The 22,113-nt window shown below is 53.5% G+C and overlaps 1 protein-coding gene across 2 annotated transcripts in view; it reads left to right on the forward strand.

Annotated features, from left to right (window-relative positions):
* Window positions 1-7,885: 7,885 nt before the first annotated feature.
* MARK4 (microtubule affinity regulating kinase 4) overlaps window positions 7,886-22,113 on the forward strand; it is a 29,379-nt gene continuing 15,151 nt past the window's right edge. For both annotated transcript variants that reach the window (XM_080908983.1, XM_080908984.1), the window contains exons 1-7: window positions 7,886-8,193; window positions 14,460-14,660; window positions 17,563-17,616; window positions 17,747-17,795; window positions 18,186-18,251; window positions 18,452-18,522; window positions 20,404-20,460. In XM_080908983.1, coding sequence (XP_080765109.1) covers window positions 8,143-8,193; window positions 14,460-14,660; window positions 17,563-17,616; window positions 17,747-17,795; window positions 18,186-18,251; window positions 18,452-18,522; window positions 20,404-20,460 — 549 coding nt within the window. In that variant the 5' untranslated portion in view covers window positions 7,886-8,142. The remainder of the gene's footprint in view (window positions 8,194-14,459; window positions 14,661-17,562; window positions 17,617-17,746; window positions 17,796-18,185; window positions 18,252-18,451; window positions 18,523-20,403; window positions 20,461-22,113) is intronic.

The raw sequence follows: 22,113 nt of genomic DNA on the forward strand, positions 1-22,113 counted from the left end.
GGTCTGATCTGGACTGAGAGCCCAGCAGGGACAGGGCTGGGCCTGTGTCATTCACGCCTGTGGCCCTGGCTCAGGCACTCTGGAATGGGTGCTGACAGGAAACAAAGGAAGGAAGGAGGCAGACAGTCCATTCCTTGGGGGGGAGGAGGTTGTGAGGAGCAGGCCACACAGGACCTGAACTCTGTGACAAGGGACTTGGATTGTTTCCCAAGGGCATTGGAGAGTCATAGAAGCATACCATGTTGACTTATTTTCCGTCCTGTGTATAGGACTCGGGTCTAGTGAATGTTGGGTTGTGCTCTAGGGCCAAGGTATAGCTCAGCCTTGTGTCATCCTATCAATAGTGTGTGTGTGTGTGTGTGTGTGTGTGAGCACAGTCACCAGAGTGCCACAGCGCTCATGAGGTCAAAGGACACTGGGACATCTAGGATAACTAGGGATTCAAAGTGAGACCTTGTCCCCCAAAACAACCAGACTGGAGGCTGCAGAGGCAGCTCAGTAGTCAAGAGCACTAGCTGGGACCTGGCTTCGATTTCCACCACCCACATGGCAGCTCACAACCGTCTGAAACTCCAGCCCTAGGGGACCCAATGACCGACCCTATCCTGGCTTCTTTGGGTACCAGGTGGTGTACAGACAGGCAGGATGTGCGTATACAGAAGACAAAATTAAAATGAAAGAGAGGGGTGGCTCTCGGTGGCTGTATTTTGCCATTTGGCGCTTCCCTTTCCTTCCCTTAGGTCAGGAACTCGAGATCTTTCTGCAGGCATAGCCCCACCCGCTCTGGTTCACTTGGTTTAAGGGCTTCGTAGTATTCCAGACAAAATTGGGTAAATAAACCATTAAATGTCCACTTTTTCTCCCCCGTGGAATAGACCCACAGCTGGTTTTGAACTGAATAAGTGTGTGAAGCGGGTACTGGAGATGTGTGGATCCGTGGATAGGATGCCTTGGAGAGAGAGTCTGGCTGGGGGAGGGGCAATCTTCCATCTTCCAGATTCTAAACCTTCACTATAGCTTCTCAGTCCTTCTGTTTCTAAGACACACTGTTGTCAACGTCCCTCCAGTCTCCTTGGTCCCCTACCCCCAGTGAAGCAGTCACCATAGTGACGCTTTGCTTGGAGCCCCTAAGACGGTGAAAAATCCATGCGCATCGCCCCTCCTCCCCATGCACACACCGATTTATTAGTCTTCCCTTTTCTGGAAGGCTTCAGCATGCCTTACCCCCCCCCCCCAAAAATGGCTGGGGAGTGAAGGGGAGTTGGGTGAGAGGGAACAGCGGGGTGGCTCAGCGGGTAGAGGCGCTTGCCATCAACCCTGACAACCTGAGTGTTACCGCTAGGACCCACAGAGTAGCCGGCCTACAGAAGCTGTTTTCTGACCTCTGCATGCGCACCGTGGCACGCGAGGCCAGGCTGCACACAAACAGACCAACTGTAATGAAACTGGCTCCCTCCCTCCCAGTAACAGCTACAGTATCCCCACAAACTACCTCCCTCCCGAACCGCTGGATCCAGCCGAATCCAGTCCTGCCCAGACTTTATCTGCCACTCACTCAACCGGTCTAACCCCCACTCCCAAAGCTGGCTGTGGTGCCCGTCAAACCATTCCCAACACATTCCCAGCACACTCCCGAACTGGCAGCAGCCTATACCCCCAGCCTCCCCCTCCCCTTCCCCTTCCTGGCTCCGACACCTCCCTCGGCAACCTGGCTCCGACATCCTGCCCTCTCCAACGCCCTCCGCTGCCTCCCGGTGCCCAGGCCCCTGACTCACTTCCGAGCCTAGCTCAAGCCCCCAGCCTCCCGCTTCTGCAGGATGTCTAGGCCACCAGCGTTTCCCTCTCCCGGCCCCTCCTCCTCTTCCTCGCTGCCAGCCTTTCCCTAAACCCTCCTCCTCAGAATTCCAGACGCCCTCAAGACCCTAGCATGGATCCGGGTGTGGTGGTACGGCCTCCTGTAATCCCAGTGCCCGGGAGGCTGGGGCCCCGAGGACCACAAGCTTTTGAGATTTTTGAAGACGGGTTCCGTAGTGAGACCCCGTGCACAGACCCCGAATGGGAAGACTATACCTTTAATCCTAGGGAGGTCAACCTGAGTCACGTGAGGTCAGAACATCAAAAGCCAAGGCAGGGGATGTGGCTCAGTTGGTAGGGTGCTTGTCTGGCTTGCCAGGAACCCCGAATCCCCACCCCCGCTGATTATAGCAATGGTGCAGGTTTATAATCCACGCACTCTGGAGAGAGAGGGCAAGACCAGAGCGCCAACATCATCCTTGGGCGTATAGAAATCTGAGGCCAGCCTGAGAGCAACTGAGACTCTGTGGGAATCACCCCCCGCCCCCCCACGCTGTTTTATCTAGACAGGGTTTCTCTTGTAGCTTTCGATGGAACTCACTCTGTAGACCAGGCTAGTCTTGAACTCACAGATCCACCCACCTCTGCCTCTTGAGCGCTGGGATTAAAGGTGTGCCTCCACTGCCCCGCTGAAGAAAAATTGTTTTGTTTTTTTAAAAAGCCCATGTTTGGAAACATATCCTTTTAGGTTAAGCATCCTTACGCCTGACTCCGACAGCCACATCACCAGCCCGGGGAAGCCGCTATGTCTAATCCTAACGGTGCTTGCTCACTCTCTCCCTTTAATTAATTGATTTTGTGTGTGGGCACACGTGTCATCGTGTGCATGTGGGGGTCAGATGTGGACTTGCAATAGTCCTCCCTGCCCTGTGGGTCTCAGGGATGGAATCCGGCTCCTCAGGGCAGGCAAATGTCTTTACCCGCTGAGCCATTTTGACAGCCCTTCCTTCTTTCCTATTTATTTTTTTTATTTGTTTGTTTGTTTATGGAGTCGAGAGTCTCTATCTGTAATCCAGGCTTGCTCAAACTGGCCAGCCTCCTGCCTCAGCCTCCTCCCCTCCCGAGCGCTGCCCTGCAGGTGTAAGCCAGGCTTTCTGGTTGCTGCAACCCTCCTCACTGGAGGGGGCCAGGCGCTGGATGCCTGCTCAATGGGGTCCCCCATCTAGCATCAGAGTGTCAGGGTGCATTAGACCTAACATCCCCTATCTCCTCAGCCATGAGCGCTCCCAAGTTTTTCCTACCTCTAGACCTCCAGGCCTCACCTGCCCTCTGTCTTCTCCCCGACACTCACCAAACCCAGACTTCAGCCTGCCTCTGCTCACCCAGCCCTCCTGCCTTCAGGGTTCTGATGAGGATCTTTGGAAGCAGTCGGGGCATGCATTCTTCACCCGGATACTCACCTTCTGTCTGTGCCTGTCCTTCTGTCCCTCTTGCTGTCCAGTCCCCAGACTACTTGGGCCAGGACTGCTAAGAGCTTGGATCTGAAGGGGGGGGGAGGACAATTTCCTGTCAGGAAGCTCCTCCCTCTCTGGGGCCAGGGGCTGGAAGGCCCCATTATCTGTCTGCCCTTCTAGGCTAGGCTGTGGTTGGGCCCTGCTGTGACAAGGGCCACAGACCCCTGTCCCCGCCCTCACCCCCCCTCCCAGCTTTGCCGGAATCCGCCCGCCCTCCTGCCTGCTTTTCACGCCTCCCAAGGTAACAACATCATCCTGTATATCCAGGGGAGACACCCTGAGCTGGACAGGGGCCCACAGCTGAGCTCTAGAGTAATGGAGGTGCGGAGGCGCGAGGGGGCATGCGTTCCTCTTGTGTCCTCTGCTGGGGGACCCAGTGAGATAGCCCTGGTATGGCTTTTAGAATGTAGCCCTCAGCCAGCAGGGTGGTGGTGGCTGGAGCCTTTAATCCCAGCACGGGAGGCAGGGAGGTAGGTGGGATCTCTGAGTTCCAGGCCAGCCTGGTCTACAGAGTGAGTTCCAGGCCAGCCAGGGCCTCTGTAGCAGGGTCCTATTACTCTTCTGCCCCTCCTGTGGGCTTGTCATAACCACAGAGCACATTCCATCAGAAGTTGTACTCAACTGCATCTGTCTCCTTTTTTCTCTCTTTGAGACAGGGTCTCACTATGTAGCCCAGGCTGACCTGGAACTCACAAAGATCCTGACTCCCAAGTGCTGGGATTGAAGGCATAGGTCCCCATGCCTGACTCTTTATTTTGTTTTTAAGATTTATTTATTTATTTTATGTATGGGTACACTGTGGCTGTCTTCAAACGCACCAGAAGAGGGCATCGGACTCCATTTCAGATGGTTGTGAGCCACCATGTAGTTGCTGGGATTTGAACTCAGGACCCCTGGGAGAGCAGTCAGTGCTCTGAACCGCTGAGCCATCTCTCCAGCCCCTGAGTTTCTTTTTTTAAGCACAATATTTATTTATGTCTGTGGGTGACTACAAACATCACATGCATGCAGTGCCCAAGCCGACCAGAAGGAGCCGGTTCCCCTGGAATTGGAGTTACAGCTGTTTGTCCACTGCCTGTGGTTGCTGAGAATTGAACCTTGGTCCTCTGCAAACGCAGCCAGTGCTTCTAACTGCTGATTCATACTTTTATGCCTTGCAATTTAATGGATCTTTTTGCTAGCATCCGATTTCAGAACATCTCTGTCTCCTTGAAGAGAACCCATGGACTCCCGCAGCCCTCCCTCTCCCCTTTCCCAAAGCCCGGGGAAACCCGGAATCCAGGGCTCCGGTGTCCCAGCCAAGTCCCTGGCTTTTGAGTACTTCGTAGGAACTGTATTGTATGATGTGACCTTTTGTGTCGGGCTCCTTTTTCAATGTAACATTTTCAAGCACCATCCACTTTGTAAGCCTCAGTCTCCACCCCTTGGAGATGGAGTTTAGGAATCAGTGGAAAGGGGAACAGTAGGACCCTGCGTGAGTAGAAAGGCAACCACCTGCCCCCTGGTGGTGAATGTGGGTACTGCAGCTGTCAGAGCTGGACCATTCTACTTCTTATCGCTACAAAGCTCCTAGAAACACACCCAGAGCTCTTCCCTTAATACCTTCTAGTTCCCACTTTTATTAGTTTATTTGAAAATAGCGTCTCACTATACAGCCCAGGCTACCCTGGAACTCACTCTGTAGACCAGGCTGACCTCGAACTTAGAGATCTGCCTGCCTCTGCCTCCCAAGTGCTGGGATGGCAGATACGTGTTACCAGCATGGTGACTTGAAGTATTTTATCTATTGTGATGGTTTGAATTTGCTTGCCCCAGGGAGTGGCACTATTAAAAACTGTGGCCCTGTTGGAGTAGGTGTGTCACTGTGGGTGTGGGCTTTAAGACCCTCACCCTAGCTGCCTAGAAGTCAGTATTCTGCCAGCAGCCTTCAGATGAAGATGTAGAACTCTCAGCTCCCCCTGTACCATGCCTGCCTGGATGCTGCCATGTTCCCGCCTTGATGATAATGGGCTGAACCTCTGAACCTGTAGGCCAGCCCAATTAAACGGTGTCCTTATAAGAGTTGCCTTGGTCATGGTTTCTGTTCACAGCAGTAAAACCCTAAGAAACCTATATTTGTACTTTGGTTTATAGTGACACCTTGGCTGCACTATTACGGAGAAAAAAGGCAATTGCTGCACTTAAAAGATGAGGGTTCTGGGCTGGAGAGATGGCTCAGTGGTTAAGAGCACTGACTGCTTTTCCAGAAGTCCTGAGTTCAAGTCCCAGCAACCACATGGTGGCTTACAACCATCTGTAATGAGATCTGATGCCCTCTTCTGGTGTGTCTGAAGACAGCTACGGTGGACTCATAAAATAAATAAATAAATAAATCTTGACAGAGAAAGAGAGAAAGAAAGAGAGAGAGGCATGAGGGTTCAAATTCCTAGCACTTGTGAATCCGAGGCAGGAGGATGGAAAGCTAGGAGGTGAGCCTGTGTTCTATAGTGAGACCATGCCAGATGCTTATCTCACATAAGTAAGTTCAGGATTTGGGAAGCCGAGACAAGAGGTTGGCCTGAAGTTCAAGGTCAGCCTGGGCTACAGAATGAGACCCCGTCTGAAAAGTACTTACTTGGCAGGGGAGTTAGCATGATGAGAAGGTGGACTCCTCAGTTTCCCCGTGTGGAGCTGACTGCATAGTCTGTGGTAGCAGAGGCCATACAAGCTCCCCAGGTAAACAATACACAGGCGACTTCCAGAGCTGTAACTGGGTGATTGGGTGAGGGGTTCACAGTCTCAGCCCTTCCAGGTGGAGGCAGGAGGATCCAGCCCAACCTTAATCGAGGGAGCACCTGGGTTACATGATGACTGGTCCCAAAATCAATAAATGCATAGGGTTGGCAGTGGGGTGTGGGGCGAAGGTGTTTGCAGTTAAGGTTGGTGACCCAAGTTTGATCCTGGGTCACCCAGAGAAAGAGGAGAAAACTGACTTCCAAAACCTTTTCTCTCAATACCACACACACACCCCTCCCAAAAATTAACAACTTGTTCAAATGTAACAATCCCAGCCCTGCAGTTCCCTCTTCTTCTTCTTCTTCTTCTTCTTCTTCTTCTTCTTCTCCTCCTCCTCCTCCTCCTCCTTCTCTGTAAGTTTTATAGCTTTTATGTTACACACACTGTGACTGGGGAAGCCAGAAAAGGGTACCAGGTACCCTAGACCTGGAGTTACAGGTGGTTGTGAGCCACCATGTGGTTGCTGGGAACTGAACCCAGTTTCTCTGGAAGAGCAGCCAGTGCTCCTAACTTCTGAGCCACATCTCCAGTGCCCACCCCACCCCATTTTCAGTACAGTTTGCTTCCTTGCATGTTTGCATAATTTACCTTCTTAAAATGCGTATGCTTAATAGCCAGCCCTATAATCAGCTGTTTTCCTGTCTCATTTGTCTGACAGGGTCTCATGTAGACCAGGCTAGTCTTGAACTCACTATGTAGTTGAGGCTGATCCGGAACTTTAATAAACCGTCCAGGATATTGTAACATCTAATTTTCACAAAGGGAAACTGAGGCTCAGGAAGACTTTCTAAGACAGCGAGACAGTGGGCTCTGGACCAGGGTGATGCACCCATTCCACACCCCCACACGTTCTTTTCTCTCACAAGGTGCTGTGTGTTCTCATCACAACCCCCCCACCCCCGTCTGTTTGCCCCTGCAAGTCAACACCTGTTTGGACTTCCAGCAAGCTGGACAGGAAAGCGAGGCTGCCTCTCCTTCATTGTAAGACTGGGAAGGTGAAACCAGCCAAGGCTGCTGGTTACCTACCCTCGCTGCACCTGGGGCTGACCTTGAACCCCTGACCTTCTTCACCCCAGGGACTGCCTTCAATTTTGGCTTTTGTTTTCTGAGGGGGGGGGTGTCTTGCTGTGTATGGTCTCAAACTCACAACAATCCACTATCTTAACCTCCCGAGGGTCGGGATGACAGGTACGCAACCTGTGCTCCCTCCACCCCTTCTCCCTCCTTTCTCGCTGCCTCTCCTTTATTCCTTTCTTCGGCAGACTTCCAGAGTTGGAGTTTCTCTTTGTCTCTTTAGTTTCCTTGGCGCCTGATTCTGTCTCCTCTCTGTCTTTGTATCTGTGTCTCTGTCTCTGTGTCTCTCAGTCTGTGTGTGTGTGTGTGTGTGTGTGTGTCTCCCTGTCTCTGTCCCCTTTCTGTCCAGATCCTTTTGTCTCTGTCCTTGGCTTCTCTGTCCCTCTTTGTGACTCTGCTTCTTCCCACCTCGTGTCTGTGTGTCCCCTCTCCCATCTCTCAACATCTCCCTCTGCTCTCTTCTCCGCAACTCTCAGCCGGTGACTCTGATTCTCTTGTGAGAACTTGCTGGAGACCGGCACGCCCAGACCTGCCTCCGCCCCCAGAACCCCGGAGCCAGCCCAGGCCTGTGCCTTTAAGAGCCGGCGGCAGGGGGCGGAGTCTCCAGCGGCCACGCCCCTAGTGCCCCTCCCCTTGACGTCTCTTCCTCCCCAGCCCCTTGGTCGCCTCCCTCCGCCGCCGCCCCGGGCCGGCTCCGCGCCCCCTCCCCGGCCCCCGCCCGTGCACCCTCCCGCCTGCCCGCCGCCCAGATGGCGCCCCGGGTTCCCCTTGCACGGGGCCACTAGGACCCTCGGTGTCTCCTCCCCTCCCCCGTCCTGCCCTCTCTCGCTCTCGCTCAGCGAGGACTCGGGCGTCCACGGCGCCCAGCTTTTGAGCTCGCGTCCCCAGGTCGGCTGGGGGGGGAGGGGAAGAGAGGGGACCCCGGGATCCCCACCCCCCCCACCCGGCCGCCCCTGTCCCTTTCCCTCCTGGGACCCCAGAGAAGATGTCTTCGAGGACGGCGCTGGCCCCGGGCAACGATCGGAACTCGGACACGGTGAGTGGGGCCCAGCCCCTTGGGGAACCCTGCCTGAGTCCAGCCATAGTACCCCTCGCCCTCCCGGGCCACTGACCCCACCAGTCTTGACTCCTTTCCTGGCTCCACAGCCCAGACCGACGCTTCCCATGACTTTGAGGCCTCTCTGCTCCCTCTCCCGACAGCCCCAGCCCAGCCTGACCCCTAGGGGCGTCCCTGTCTTTGGACCCTTCTCAGGTCCCTCTGCAGAGCGCTTCCGCCCGGTCTCTTCCCTCCAGGAAGCCCCCTCCCCTGCCCACCGGCAGCCCCTCCCTTCCTCCGCTGCCCGTCTGTCCCCGGCTCGCCCGCAGCCTGGCTTAGACTCTTCCCGGATGGCACGGGCCCCTGTTCCCCGAGGCGCAGCGCTGTCTCCCCCCATCCCCCCTCAAGGCCCGACCCGGCCTGGCCCTGCCATCCTCCCTGCTTCTTGCCGAGTCGAGGTGCTGGCTCTCATGCTACCCCTGGCCAGTCCCCAGATCTGTCTGGGCTCCTGCGAGCTGCCTCCCCCAGGAAGCCAAATGGCACCTGGGCCCAGGGCCCTGCCCGCTTCCTTCAAGGTGTCTCCACTACCCAGCCTGACCCTGCTGTGCCAGGCTGCCCTGTCCTTGGGTCCTTGTCGCCTTTGGGGTTCCCTAGATGCGACCCAGGCGCGTCTGGTCCTTCTAAGGGGAAGCCTTAGCTTCCAACCTACGGGCTCCCATCCTGGGCTAGGGTTCCAGGCCCCTAGGTTGAATCCGGCCTCCTGAGACTTCCCAGTCTCGCCTCCTTACCCCTCCCCACACTCCCTGCTAACTAGAGCCCCCTTTCCTTGCTGGATGCTGGACTTTCTGGAGGAAGCCCCCAGCTTCCTGCCCTCCCCAGGCCCTCCCCTCTCCCTTCACTATGCCCATGCCTTTGACCTCCCTCTGCCTGGGCCTTTAGCCCTGACATCTGGGAGTTTACTGAGCCCAGATCCTCTGGTTCGGGGACTTCAGGCTGCACCGTTTCCCATCCCAGGGTCTTCCTCCCTTCACAGCGGCAGGGCAAGACTCTGCTGTCCCTCGGCCAGAATTCTGACTGCTTTCCAAGTGTCTAAAAGTCAGCTCACCGGATACATTCTCTCTTATGCTGGTTCCTTCACCCGCCACCCTCACCACCTTCAACACGGACCTGAGCCACACACTTTTTGTTTCCGGATAGAGTTCCTCTCCATAGACCAGGCTGGCCTTGTGCTCACAGAGATCCACCTGCCTCTGCCTCCAGAGTTCAGCCTGAGGCTTTTATCTGTGTTTCTAATGCATATGGTGGATATTAGATAAAGCCCCTCTGCCCCTCTCCCCTGTTGGCTTAGGTTTCAAGTTGGAGGTCTCAACCAGGCCCACCCACTTTGGTTTCTCCAGCCATTCCAGAGAGGTACATGGTTCCCGAGTCTTGGGTTCGAATGCTACCTCCATGTGCCAGATTGCATTGTCTCTTCAGGCTATTGGCTCTCCTTCTCTGAGCCTGATTCCAGCCTTGGAAAGTATGTGTGTGTTGGAGGGGTGGGGGGGGTAACAACTTGAGTCCCGCAAAGAATTACCAGAGACATGTGGGTGAAGGCTGGTACACACGCGGTACTCATGGCTGTTGGCTGCTGGCATGACTGGATCTGAGTCAGAAGGCGGCGTGTTCTCAACTACAGCTGTCATTAGTTGTCAGGCAAGCTCCCAGAGTCTGCTCCGGCCTCAGTTTCCTTGTAAGTGGGTTGATGGGGGCACCTCCCTGACAGGTCACGTGTTGTGATTGTCGCTACCTTAATTATTCAAGTAAACTCAGGTTCACATCACCCTACTGTGTGACCTCAGACCAGTGACCTTACCTCTTTGAGCCTCTTCCCTGCGTTCCTGAGATTGTTGGGGTGTAGTGGGGGTACTGGGATGGTTAGTTCTGTCTTTTTTTTTTTTTTTAAGATTTGTTTATTTAATGTACATGAGTACACTGTAGCTGTCTTCAGACACAGCAGAAGAGGGCACCAGATCCCATTACAGATGGCTGTGAGCCACTGTGTGGGTGCTGGGAATTGAACTCAGGACCTCTGGAAGAGCAGTCAGTGCTCTAACCACTGAGCCACCTCTCCAGCCTTAGTTCTGTCTTTTGACTCCAGTCTATGAAGATAACTTTGCCTAGCCTGGAAGTGATCTGTCTCTTTCTTTCTGCAGTCTGAGGTTGTAGACCCCTCCCCTGCTACCTGCTAACTGTTGGGATACCCACAAAAGGTCACATTCTTCCACACCAACTTCTAGAGCTAAGAGACCAGGGCCAGCTTCCCTGTGTTCCCTAGCAACCGGCACCAGTCTGTCTGTTAGGAGGGATCTGGGCCAGCTGGTGGTACAGGCCAATTTTAGCTCCTGCCCCTGACCCCTGGGGGTGTCCTCATCCCCTGTCCCAAGCTACCCCCTTGCAGGGGTCCCTCAGTCATACAGCCTTCAGGGAAGTGCCTTCCTGCATCTGAGGGAGCCCCCTGGCTACAGCCAACAGGGGTTCTTCCCAAGGCTCCTAACTCAGCAGGGATCAGAGACCTTATCTTCTATCTCTACCACCGGCCTGCTGCTCCCGGGGCCCTGAGCCATGAGCTGCAATGCTGGCATCTGGGAGGATCGACACTCAGAAGCCTGCAGCGCTTTCCGCACTTGAGCTTTGGGGGAGACCTTCCGGGTCTAGACTTGAGAATGGTCACTGTATCTGGACTCACAGGAGCTGGGGTACCAGTGCGGTGAGCCTGGGACGGTTGAGGTGAGGGTACCAGCCGCAGATAATCTTACTCTTTTTGTTGGCTGTGTCAGCGTCTGTACCTATCCATAGCACAGGACTGAGAGTTAAAGTCAGGGTTTTCCACATGCTGAGCAGGGGCTCTACCACTGAGCCACACCCCCAGCCCCTCACTGGGGGATTCTAGGCAGGGGCTCTACCACTGAGCCACACCCCCAGCTTCTCACTGGAGGATTCTAGGCAGGGGCTCTACCACTGAGCCACGCCCCCAGCCCCTCACTGGGGGATTCTAGGCAGGTGCTCTACCATTGCATTATGTCCCCAGTACCTACTTTTTTTGTATATGTATGTGTGTGCAGGTATGCTCACCTATGGAGGTCAGAGGTCAGTTTTGAGCATTTTTCTTTATTATTCTCCTCTGAAACACTTCCTCTTCACTAACCCTAGAGACTGTGATTTCAGATAGACTGGTTGGCCTGAAGCACCTGGTATCAGCCTATCTCTACCTGCCCCACCCCCACCCCCTCCCCTGCAGGCGTGTTCCACCATGCCCAGTTTTACGTGGGTGCTGGAATCTGAACCCAGGTCTTCACATTGCACAGTAAGCACTTTTCTAAGCGAGCCATCTCCCCACCCCAACGCCTGGCTCTCATTTTAATTTAAAAGTTGAGATAAGATCTTGAAAACTTGAAATCCTCCTGCCTCAGTTTCCCAAGTAGCTGAGCTCACTAGCTTACTGTACCACCCCCCACTTCCCATGTGGCTTTCACTAGGAGGACGATACCATTGGCCAGGTCTCATACAAACAGGCCCCTCACCTGAGCCCAGTGAGGAAGGCCCTGAACACCCACAGACTAGGGAGAAACAAAGGCTCGGATAGATAGGTGCCAGCCACATGCACCCAGCTTCCTCATAAGGACGATGCCCAAGGTCTATCTGAACAATGGAGTGAGTTCAAGGACAGCCTGGGCAACTCAGTGAGATACTGCCTGAGACAAGTAAAAGAACTGAGGAGATAGTTCAGCAGTAGAGAACTTGTTAGTTAGGGGCTGGGGGCGTGGCTCAGTGGTAGAGCATGTCTCTAGTTTATGAGAGCTGCACACACAATAAACATGAAAATGGTATAGAAGCATGAGTCAGTTTAATAGGATACCTAAAAGGAACGTCTGTTTGCTAAAACGGCTGTGTTCAGATCCCAGCTCCAGGCCTCAGTTTCCCCTCGCCTGTAAAATACGGAGATTACCACATTAGCTTTCTATGCTTGTGAAATGCAGGTCGTTTCCTCGGCCCCCTGGCTGTCCAGCCTTCTCCCTTCCTCCCTGTCCTGTGTCCTGCTTTCCTCCAGCCATGAGGACACGAAGGGAGATCAGCCAGGGCCTCTGGCTCTCCGAGCCGCAGCCAAGAAAGGAAGGCCCAGTCCCTGGAGGTTTCCAATCAGGACAGGGCAGCTGGGCCCGAGCAGGTCACCTCATTGGGGAGGCTGGGGAGGGACAGGCTGGCAGGAACAGAGGAGATGATGGTGTGGGAGATGGCAGGACAGGGTGCCTGTCACTGTCAGGAAGGGCGGCAGTTAAGATGAAACAGTGTTTTGTGGAGAGGTGGACAGAGTAGCCAGGGTGAGATGTTGGGCCGGATAAAGAGGTCTGCCGTTTGCTGGGAAATCTGGGGCTACAGTGACGGGGACTGGGGACAGTGCCCCCCAATCTGTAGAATATGATCTAAGACCCTCCCAGAAGCTCCCGAGATGTGACTATTCCAAGCTCTGTTTCTCTCTTCCCTTGTAGAAAGAGATGGGCTTATGAGGTTAATTATAAATGAGGTACAAGCCAGGTACGGTGGCGCAGGCCTGCCATTTCTGCGCTTGGGAGGCTGAGGCAGGAGTATCAGGAATTCAGGGCCAGCCTGGGCTACATGAGATCCTGTCTCATCTGTGACATAAAGCCAAACATACATGTATTTCCAGCTCTTGGGAGGCTGAGGCAGGAGTATCAGGAATTCAGGGCCAGCCTGGGCTACATGAGATCCTGTCTCATCTGTGACATAAAGCCAAACATACATGTATTTCCAGCTCTTGGGAGGCTGAGGCAGGAGGTTTGTTAAATGTTCTGGTCCAGCTTGGGCTCCAGAGACTCAGTATCAAAGAAATTAAAACTAAATAAGTAAGGATATCGCAAGAGATTAACAACGTGCTGAAATAGAGGAAGGCTAGTGATAGCGAGTTTAAAGCCATCGTCAGTTAAATAGTAAGTTCAAGGCCAGCCTGGGCTACACAAGGCCCTATGGGGGGGAGGAATCTCAAAAGAAAGGGAAAAAAATGCTAAAATGCCTTGTAACATTTTCAAACCATAAAAAGCTAGGACATGGGTATCAAGGAGACCACCGTAAAATGTCAGCGATGGCTGATAAGGAGGTAGGGACGTGTTCATGGGGTGTGGAGCTGAGGTGCTGGGAGGCCAGGTATGACACAGGCCTGTAATCTCAACCTTGGGTTGGCCAATCCGCCATGCCCGGCCCGTACCTAATTTATATATAATTTACCTCATCAGCTCCTGTCTACAAGGAAAGAGAGAAACAGAACTTGGAATAGTCACATCTTGGGAGCTTCTGGGAGGGTCTTAGATCATATCAGGAATTCAAGGTTATCCTTGGCTACGTATTAAGTTTGAGGGCAGCCTGAGCTATTAGAGACCCTTTCCTACTCATTAACCCACCCCAAGAAAAATAGACTTGCGGCTGGCCCGGGAACATTGACAGATGTTCGGGTGCTGGGATGTGTGCTTGCAGGGATGGGCTGTTGGGTCTGCATGAAGGTTGGCACTGGAGGTTATGGTCAGCAGCATTTGGGAGAACGTTGTCTGGAGACGTTGGCAAGACCAGGAGCAGGAAGGGAGGGGAAGGGAGCAGCCAGGCAGGCTTATCTGAGATTTCAGTGGTACATCTCAGAGGCTCCTACTGTATGCACTGCTAGGGACGGAAACCGGGGACAGAACCCTGAGCCTTGTGCCTAGGAGCCAAGTGCTCCGCCCAACCACTGAGAATGTTCCCCAGCGCTTGGCTCTCCTTGAGATGGGACTGTGTGACGCTCAGTGTGGTCCACAGTTACCATCCCAGCCATTAAGACGTGGAGCCAAGAAGGTAGAGCATGAAGGCCACCCTCAGCTATGCAGTCAGTTCAGAGCCCACCTGGACCCGGGGCCTCGACAAAAGTAGTAGCTTGCTATGTAGCCCAGGCTAGCTTAGAACTCGTGTAGTGCAGCATGACCTTTGCTTCTGATCTCCCTGCCTCCACTTCCAAGTGTGTGTCACGCCTGGTTTATTTGGTGTTAGGAAGGAATCCGAGGCAGCTGCAGCCCATGCGGGAGACCTGTGTGGAATAGGGAGGCTCAAAGGACTTGCCTTGCCCAAGTTTGCAAAGGGACACCAAGGCACAGTGGCCAGAGCTCCAGAGAGCCACCCTGGCTCTGGGCTGTCACTGTGGTGAGAAGGAACTGGAATGGCTTACTTTTTTTCTCTCCACCCAGCATGGCACCTTGGGCAGTGGACGATCTTCAGACAAAGGGCCATCTTGGTCCAGCCGTTCCCTGGGTGCCCGTTGCCGGAACTCTATCGCTTCCTGCCCCGAGGAACAACCCCATGTGGGCAACTACAGGCTGCTAAGGACCATCGGGAAGGGCAACTTCGCCAAAGTCAAGCTAGCACGGCATATCCTCACGGGCCGGGAGGTGAGTGGGCCCTTGTTGGCCGAGGGGTTGAGGTTGGCAGTGGGGGGGAGAGGGGAGATAAAGAGGCAAGGTGTGACGTGAGGTCCAGGTTGGTCCTGGCTGGCCTTCTTACCTCAGAAAATTGCCCAACTTGCTCAGAATTTTAAAGGTGGTTTTGTTTTGTTTTGAGACACGATCTCTGTGTAGCCCTGGCTTTCCTAGAACTTGGTCTCTAGATCAGGCTGGCCTGGGACTCGGAGATCCATCTGCAGTACCCACAGAGGCCAGGAGGCGACAGCTCTTTTGGAGCTTGAGTTAACAAGCACTTGTGAGCTGTCTGGCATGGGTGCCGGGAACCAAGTACCCGTGGAAGAGCAGCACTCTTAAGAGCTGAGCCATCTCTCCATCCTCTCTGAGTTCAGAATTCTCCTGAATAGTCCCAGTAGGAAAAGAAAACCCATCAGAAGGGTCTCCGAACTGTCCAACTGTCAGGAAGTCACCGTCACAGGTGTTGCCTCCCTCCTTGCCTTCCTCTTTGGTGTACTTTTCTTGTATTGTTTGTTTGTTTACTGGGAACGTGTGTGAGAGAGACCAGAGCAGGACATCTTTGCTTTCCAGCTGTTTGCCTTGGGATGGGTTCTCTCACCAAACCGGAGCATGTGGCTTCAGCTAGGTTGTCTGGGCAACGAGCTCAGCATCTACCTTCCTGCCCTGCCCCCTGTCCGCGCTGGGGTTCTGGGCTGTCATGGCTGTGTCTAGCTTTCTTAACAAGAGTGCTGATAGTTAATACCTAGTTCCTCAAGTTTACGAAGTACGTGTTTTACTTTAGCTCCAGCCTGCCTACTTCGTTTTTTCCCCCAATTATTTTACTGGTTAATTTTGTTATTTGATAGTTTCATCTATCTATCTATCTATCTATCTAATATTTTGTTTGCTTGTATGGGTTTTTTTTTTTTTTTGTGGTTGTTGTGTTCTTGTGAGACAGGGTCTCGCTATGTAGTCTCCACGCAGACCAGGCTAACCTCTGAACACCCAGAGATTAGCCCGCCTCTGCCTCCTGAATGCTGGGATTAAAGGTGTGTGCCACCATTCCTTTGTTTGTTATTTAAATTTTTTTTTTTTTTACAATTTATCTTTATTTTACATTCATTGGTGTTTGTCTGCGTGTCTTTGTGAGGGCGTCAGAAGCCCTGGAACTGGAGTTAACAGATAGGTGTGAGTTGTCAGGTGGGTGCTGGGAATTTACCCAAGTTTTCTGGAAGTGCAGCCAGTGCTCTTAACCACTGAGCCACCTCTCCAGAGCCTGTTCGTGTTTTAAGAAACCAGTCTGACTCTGTGGCGTCAGGCTCTCATCCTTTTCACTCTGATTACATGTCTATAGCACACGTGTGCCTATTGACTGTTTTCTGTATGAATTTGGCCACAAAAGCAGTAGGTCCATGGTACAAAGCTTGCCTAGACTCCTCCAGCAATGGTAGAGCCCCAGCCTAGAATCCCCTAGTGAGGAGCTGGGGGCGTGGCTCAGTGGTAGAGCCCCTGCCTAGAATCCCCCAGTGAGGGGCTGGGGGTGGGCTTCGAGGTAGAGGGGGTCCCTTTCTGGCTTATACAAGGCCTTGGGTTTGATACCCCGGAGCACACACAACCCAGAACTCTCAGACTCACGCTTTTAATCTCAGCACTCAGGAGGTAGAGGCAGGAGGATCTCTGAGTTCAGAGGCTGGCCTGGTATAGAGTGAGGTCCAGTGCACTTAAAAATCAAAGCAAAACAAATCCTAAGAGCCAGAACGGCAGGCTGGTATTACTCAGCAGTGTGAATACAAACTAAAACCCTTTCCTTTCTTAGATGGGATTTTGCTAGATCGACTGCGGCTCAAATCAAAACTCATTCCGTTTCTTTTTTCTTTCTCCATTCATTTATTCTGGGAGTGTGCATACGTAGAGAGGTCAAAGGACAACGTGCAACACTTTTCTATGTCCTCTCACCCCACCGGCTCCACGGCTCAAACTTGGGGTGTCAGACTTGTGGCTTTTGCCTCTGAGCCACCACACACACACACACACACACACACACACACACACACACACACACACATTCGTCTCAAACACAGTTTCAGGGGTGGAATCGGCACCACCGTGTGGTTCCAGCGCTGGCCCCTCCCAGGAATGCCGAGTTGTTTTTCTTCCCACAGTTTATTCCTGTGCCTCGTCACGCTCACAGATGAAAGGAGCTATATGAGCTTCTCAGTACTGGCATGGAAAATGCTTGACAAAATTCTCAAAGAGGGAGCCCGGCAAACGCACAGGGCCGTTCCCCACGGAGCACAGGCTGTCCCCATATGTGGGGGGACGGCTCCATTTCAGAGGTTGCTTTTTTCTTTTTTTTAATATTTGTTATTTTTTTATTTTAATTTTTAGTTTTATTTTTCCTTCTGAGACAGGGTCTCCCTGTCTAATCTTGTCTGGCCTGGAACTCATCATGTAAGACCAGGCTGGCCCAGAACTCAACCAAGATCCTCCTGCCTCAGCTTCCCAAGTGCTTGACCACACCTGGGCTAAGACTCACATATTTGAATTGTGTGTCTATGTTTCTGTTAGTGGGCATGTGAAGTTTGTGAGCCACCAGGTGGTGCTGGGAACTGAACCCCAAAGGGCCCTGTGCACACAGTCACTGTGTTTAATATCTCTCCGGCCCCTTGTTAGCCTAGGGCTTGCCATGTGGACCAGGCTGGCCTCTGAGTTTATTTGCCTCGAAGTTGCTGGCACTGTAGGCCTGGACAACTATACTTAGCTTAGTTATTCAATATTTTTATAAAAAATTTCTTTTGACACAAGGTCTCATGTAGTCCAGGCTAGCCCCAAACGTGCTTGCTTGTGGTACCTGGGCTGGGGGATTTTTGACCTTCCCACCTTCTTCTACCTATAGGTCGCTATCAAGATCATTGATAAAACCCAGCTGAACCCCAGTAGCTTGCAGAAGGTGAGGCCCAGAGAAAGCAACAGGGTGGGAACACGGTACCGGGTGAGAGCTGGGGTCTGACCAGGCCTGGAGGGGGAAAGGGTCCCCCCTCCCCCATTCACAACTGTCCTTTCTTTCTGGCCTTGCCCAGCTGTTCAGAGAAGTTCGAATTATGAAGGGACTCAATCACCCCAACATCGGTGAGGAGAGGCCGGGAGCTGCCGTGGGTAGAGCCCTTGGGAAGGAGGGTGGGGCTGTTCCAAGGTTGTAATGTCTGGGTAAGATTAGCCAGTTCAGGGTCGGTGAGAACCCTGGCATTCGTGGTCATTAGCAGAGGTGGGCACTGAGGGGAAAGCAGGGCAGCCCCGCCCGGGTGTGGTGCTGACCGTGTAACTGCCGATTGCCAGCAACAGGGGCGCAGGGCCTCGGCCCGAGATGCTGTGTAGAGAAGGGGAAGCTGGGCAGCATGGGAAACCTGGCTTTGCCTAGGAAGCCACTGAGGGTTCTGGTGGGAGGCACTCGGTGATTGGCAGAGTCAGGGACAATGACCGGCTCTTCCACGCTAACCTAACACCTCCCCCTCCCCCCAGTGAAGCTTTTTGAGGTGATAGAGACGGAGAAGACACTATACCTAGTGATGGAATATGCTAGCGCAGGTGAGGCTCTGCCCCGGTCCCTGCTCCCACATTCCCCAGACCTCTGTGCCCTGCTCTTATCCCCCCCACCCTCACACCCTGCTCTCACATCTCCCCCAGACTCCCGTACCCTGCTCTCACATCCCCCCACATCTTGCTCTCACAATGCCTCCCCCATTGCACCCTCTGGCTCCAGCTTTCACCCCTCTTGCTCCCTGCAGGAGAAGTGTTTGACTACCTCGTGTCGCACGGCCGCATGAAGGAGAAGGAGGCTCGAGCCAAGTTCCGGCAGGTGAGACGGGGCGTGCTGCCTCCCTGGGAAGAGGGCTGGGTAGGTGAGTTGTGTGCAGTGCGCATGCCCACACACAGGGGTGAGGATGCACAGGAACCCAGATGGGAGGACGCTGTGGGGGGCCAGGGTTCAAGTGGTGGAGGTGGGTGTACAGGTGAGTGTATGCTGAGGCCCGAGAGTGGGGTGGGAAAAGTGCTGGAGTATTTGTGGATCAGGCAGGGGAGTCAGGGGCTCGAGGTCATCCTCAGCCACACAGAGCTTGAGGTTAGCCTGGGTTTCACAAGACTCTCATGAAAGAGAGACAGACAGATAGAAGGGGGAGGACAAACAAAAGGGAAGGCTGGGTAGGTGGCTTGGTGGATGCAGAGAGCTAGAGTTTAGTCCCCTGACCCCGTGGGGTGGGTGTGGCGGCTCACTGTGGCTCCACTAGCTGGGTTGTCCAGCTCCTGGCTCAGGGAGAGATCCCCAGTGAATTGAACAGCACACGGATGTGGACTTCTGGCCTCCACGTGCATGCACACACAAACTCAGAGAGACGCAGAGGAAGGGATGTGGGTCCTTGGGGGAGTGTGTGTGGGTGTGAGGTAGCTTTGTGTATTGGACTGGCAAGATGGGGGTGGGGCTTCTGGGTGGCAGAACCTGTAGGTGCTTGGTATCGGGCATGTGATGGCAGTCCCTAGGTGTGGAGGATTCACCCACTCTCACCCAGGGTGTGGACACTGGCAGGTGAGAGTGTATATGGAAGTTAGAGGACACACCAGTGTGGAGCCCAGATGTGAGTGAGTGGACAAGCAGGTGTAGATGAGTAAACATGCAGTGTGAGGTCTAAGTGTGAGGTGAGTGGACATGCAGGTGTGAGACTTGGGTGTGAGGTGAGTGGACATGCAGGTGTGAGACTTGGGTGTGAGGTGAGTGGACATGCAGGTGTGAGACTTGGGTGTGAGGTGAGTGGACATGCAGGTGTGAGACTTGGGTGTGAGGTGAGTGGACATGCAGGTGTGAGACTTGGGTATGAGGTGAGTGGACATGCAGGTGTGAGACTTGGGTGTGAGGTGAGTGGACATGCAGGTGTGAGACTTGGGTGTGAGGTGAGTGGACTTGCAGGTGTGAAGCCCAGGTGTGAGGTGAGTGGACATGCAGGTGTGAGACTTGGGTGTGAGGTGAGTGGACTTGTAGGTATGAGACCTGGGTGTGAGGAGAGTGGACATGCAGGTGTGAGGCCCAGATGTAAGGTGAGTAGTGGACATCAGGCGTAAGACCTGCATGTGAGGTGAGCGGATATACGGGAGTGAAGAACAGATTTGGGGTGAGACGATCCACAGGTGTGAAATGAGATTCATGGGTGTGAGAAGCATCTCAGGGTCTGTGGCCTATGAGTGGACACCACTGTATTTAGTACTGGTGTGAGGGCACCTTCAGGGACAAGGATTGTAGCCCTGGTGAGAGTTGGGGCCACATACATGTTTCCCAGCCTGGGACACTTTGGGAGTTCCCAGACATGGTTCGTCCTAAGGTCTTGCTACTACAACCAAGGACATGTGTGAGCTCAAACCTGCATGTGTGCACACGGTGTATGCGTGTGTGTGTGTGTGTGTGTGTGTTTGTGTGTGTGTGTGTGTGTGTATGTGTGTGTGTGTATGTGTGTGTTTGTGTGTATGTGTGTGTGTGTGTGTGTGTGTGTGTGTGTGTGTGTGTGTGTGTGTGAGATCGGCCTGAGAGACTATCAGATGTCAGTGTTCAATGCTCTCTGAACCTGGCTGAGCCCCCAGGCCCTCAGCTTGTACTGGGCCCGGAGGCCAGCTGTGCTGTGGGTGGTGGCTTCATGGGCTCCGAGGGACACAGCAGACCCTGGCCTCACACATGGCGTGTGTTCAACCGTAGATCGTGTCAGCGGTACACTACTGTCACCAGAAGAACATTGTGCACAGGGATCTGAAGGTAAGCCCCCCACCCTCCCCGTGACCCCAGCTGCCAGCCAAGCCTCGAGCTCCTGCCTCTCACTTCCCTGGCTGACTGCCACAGCCCCGGGTTCTTTCCCAGGCGTTTGTGCAGCGATGGGAACGCGTGTCCCGGGACGGCCTCAGGATGGCCTTGGGGAAGAGATAGACTATCTGTATTCGGCCTTCGGCTTGCTGTGTCTCTGACCTTCTGGAATTCCTGACAACTTGGCTTTCAGGCCCACGTTACTCTGGGAGCAGAAGCACAGGGCAGGCACAGGGATGGGAAAGAGACCCCTAGGGCCCAACACGCGTGCCTGCTGCAGCCAAGCTCCGCAGCCTCTCAGGGCATCCCCAACCCCTGCACCCCTGCCAAAGAACCACAGAAATCTATGACCAGATAGCCCAGTGGGCTCCATGAAAGCCAGTCTGGGTTATCCTTCCGGAGCACCTACTGTGTGCTGGGCTGCACACTAGGGGCTTTATTTTATTTTTATATCAATTTACTTTTTTTTGATTTTTCGGTTTCTCTGTGTATCCCTGGCTGTCCTGGAACTCGCTCTGCAGACCAGGCTGCCTTTGAACTCATGGAGATCCACCTGCCTCGGCCTCCCGAGGGTTGGTGTATGCCATCACTGCCTTTATTTATTTATTTTATTTTACTTAATTTTATTGGCACTAAGACTTTAAAGACAGACTGTGCCTGAGGACCGGAGATGTTTCACTGTTTTTCAGAGCCCTGGGGAGGGTCCTGAGGTGGTTTTAGTGGATAAAGGCACCTGTTCTACTGTTCCATCAACCTGTGGTCAATCCCTGGGGTCCTACTTGGGGGAAGGAAAAAACTAGTTCTACAGAGTTAACCTTTGACCTCCATGTAATGTCCACCCCCTGTCCCACTCCCTGGGCATAAACATGTAATAATACAAAGACGGGGGGGGGAGCTAGCCCAGTGCCGTGAATTCCCATAATCTCAGTTCTTGGATGGTTCAGGCATGCTAATCAGGAGGAGTTCAAGGCCCTGGGTTCAAGTCTCAACCACAGGGGACAAAAGGGGACCACTTAGAAGTTTAAGGACAGCTAGATGAGACCCTGCCTCAAAATTACAACAACAAAAGCAAGCATAGCTTGTGGGGAGAGATGGACCTACAGGTCTCACCTGCAATCACAGCCCTCGGGAAGATGAGGCAGGAGAATTGCTATGAGTTTGAAGCAATCCTGGGCTCTACAGTAGCCTTTTCAAATAGCAAGCCTCATGCCAGGGACAGGAATCCCAGCACTCAGGAGGTGATTTCCCTGAGTTGGAGGATAGCCTGGGCTATGTAGTGAGGTCAAAGACTTGAAGCCCATCATGGGACGGCTGTGGAAGCCTACGGATGCTTGCTCCAGGAGGCCTCATTTTCTGGTAGGTCGACGGGGAGAATTAACCTGGAGGTTGTGCGCCACCTAGTGGGCGAGACTGGAATTGGTCAAAATGTTTTCCCATGTCCAGATGGAGACCATCCGAAGAACTAAGGCTGGACTGTGGCGCCTCAGATATCAGGGATTAAAAAAAAAAATGTCACCAGGCTTCAGACGTAGCTCACCTTGAGGAGTACTGGCCTAGGATGCACAAAGCCATGGGCTGCATTAGCAACCACACATAAACATGGTGGCG

This window comes from Micromys minutus (genome assembly GCF_963924665.1).
Source record: "Micromys minutus genome assembly, chromosome: 32".
Classification (NCBI taxonomy): domain Eukaryota; kingdom Metazoa; phylum Chordata; class Mammalia; order Rodentia; family Muridae; genus Micromys; species Micromys minutus.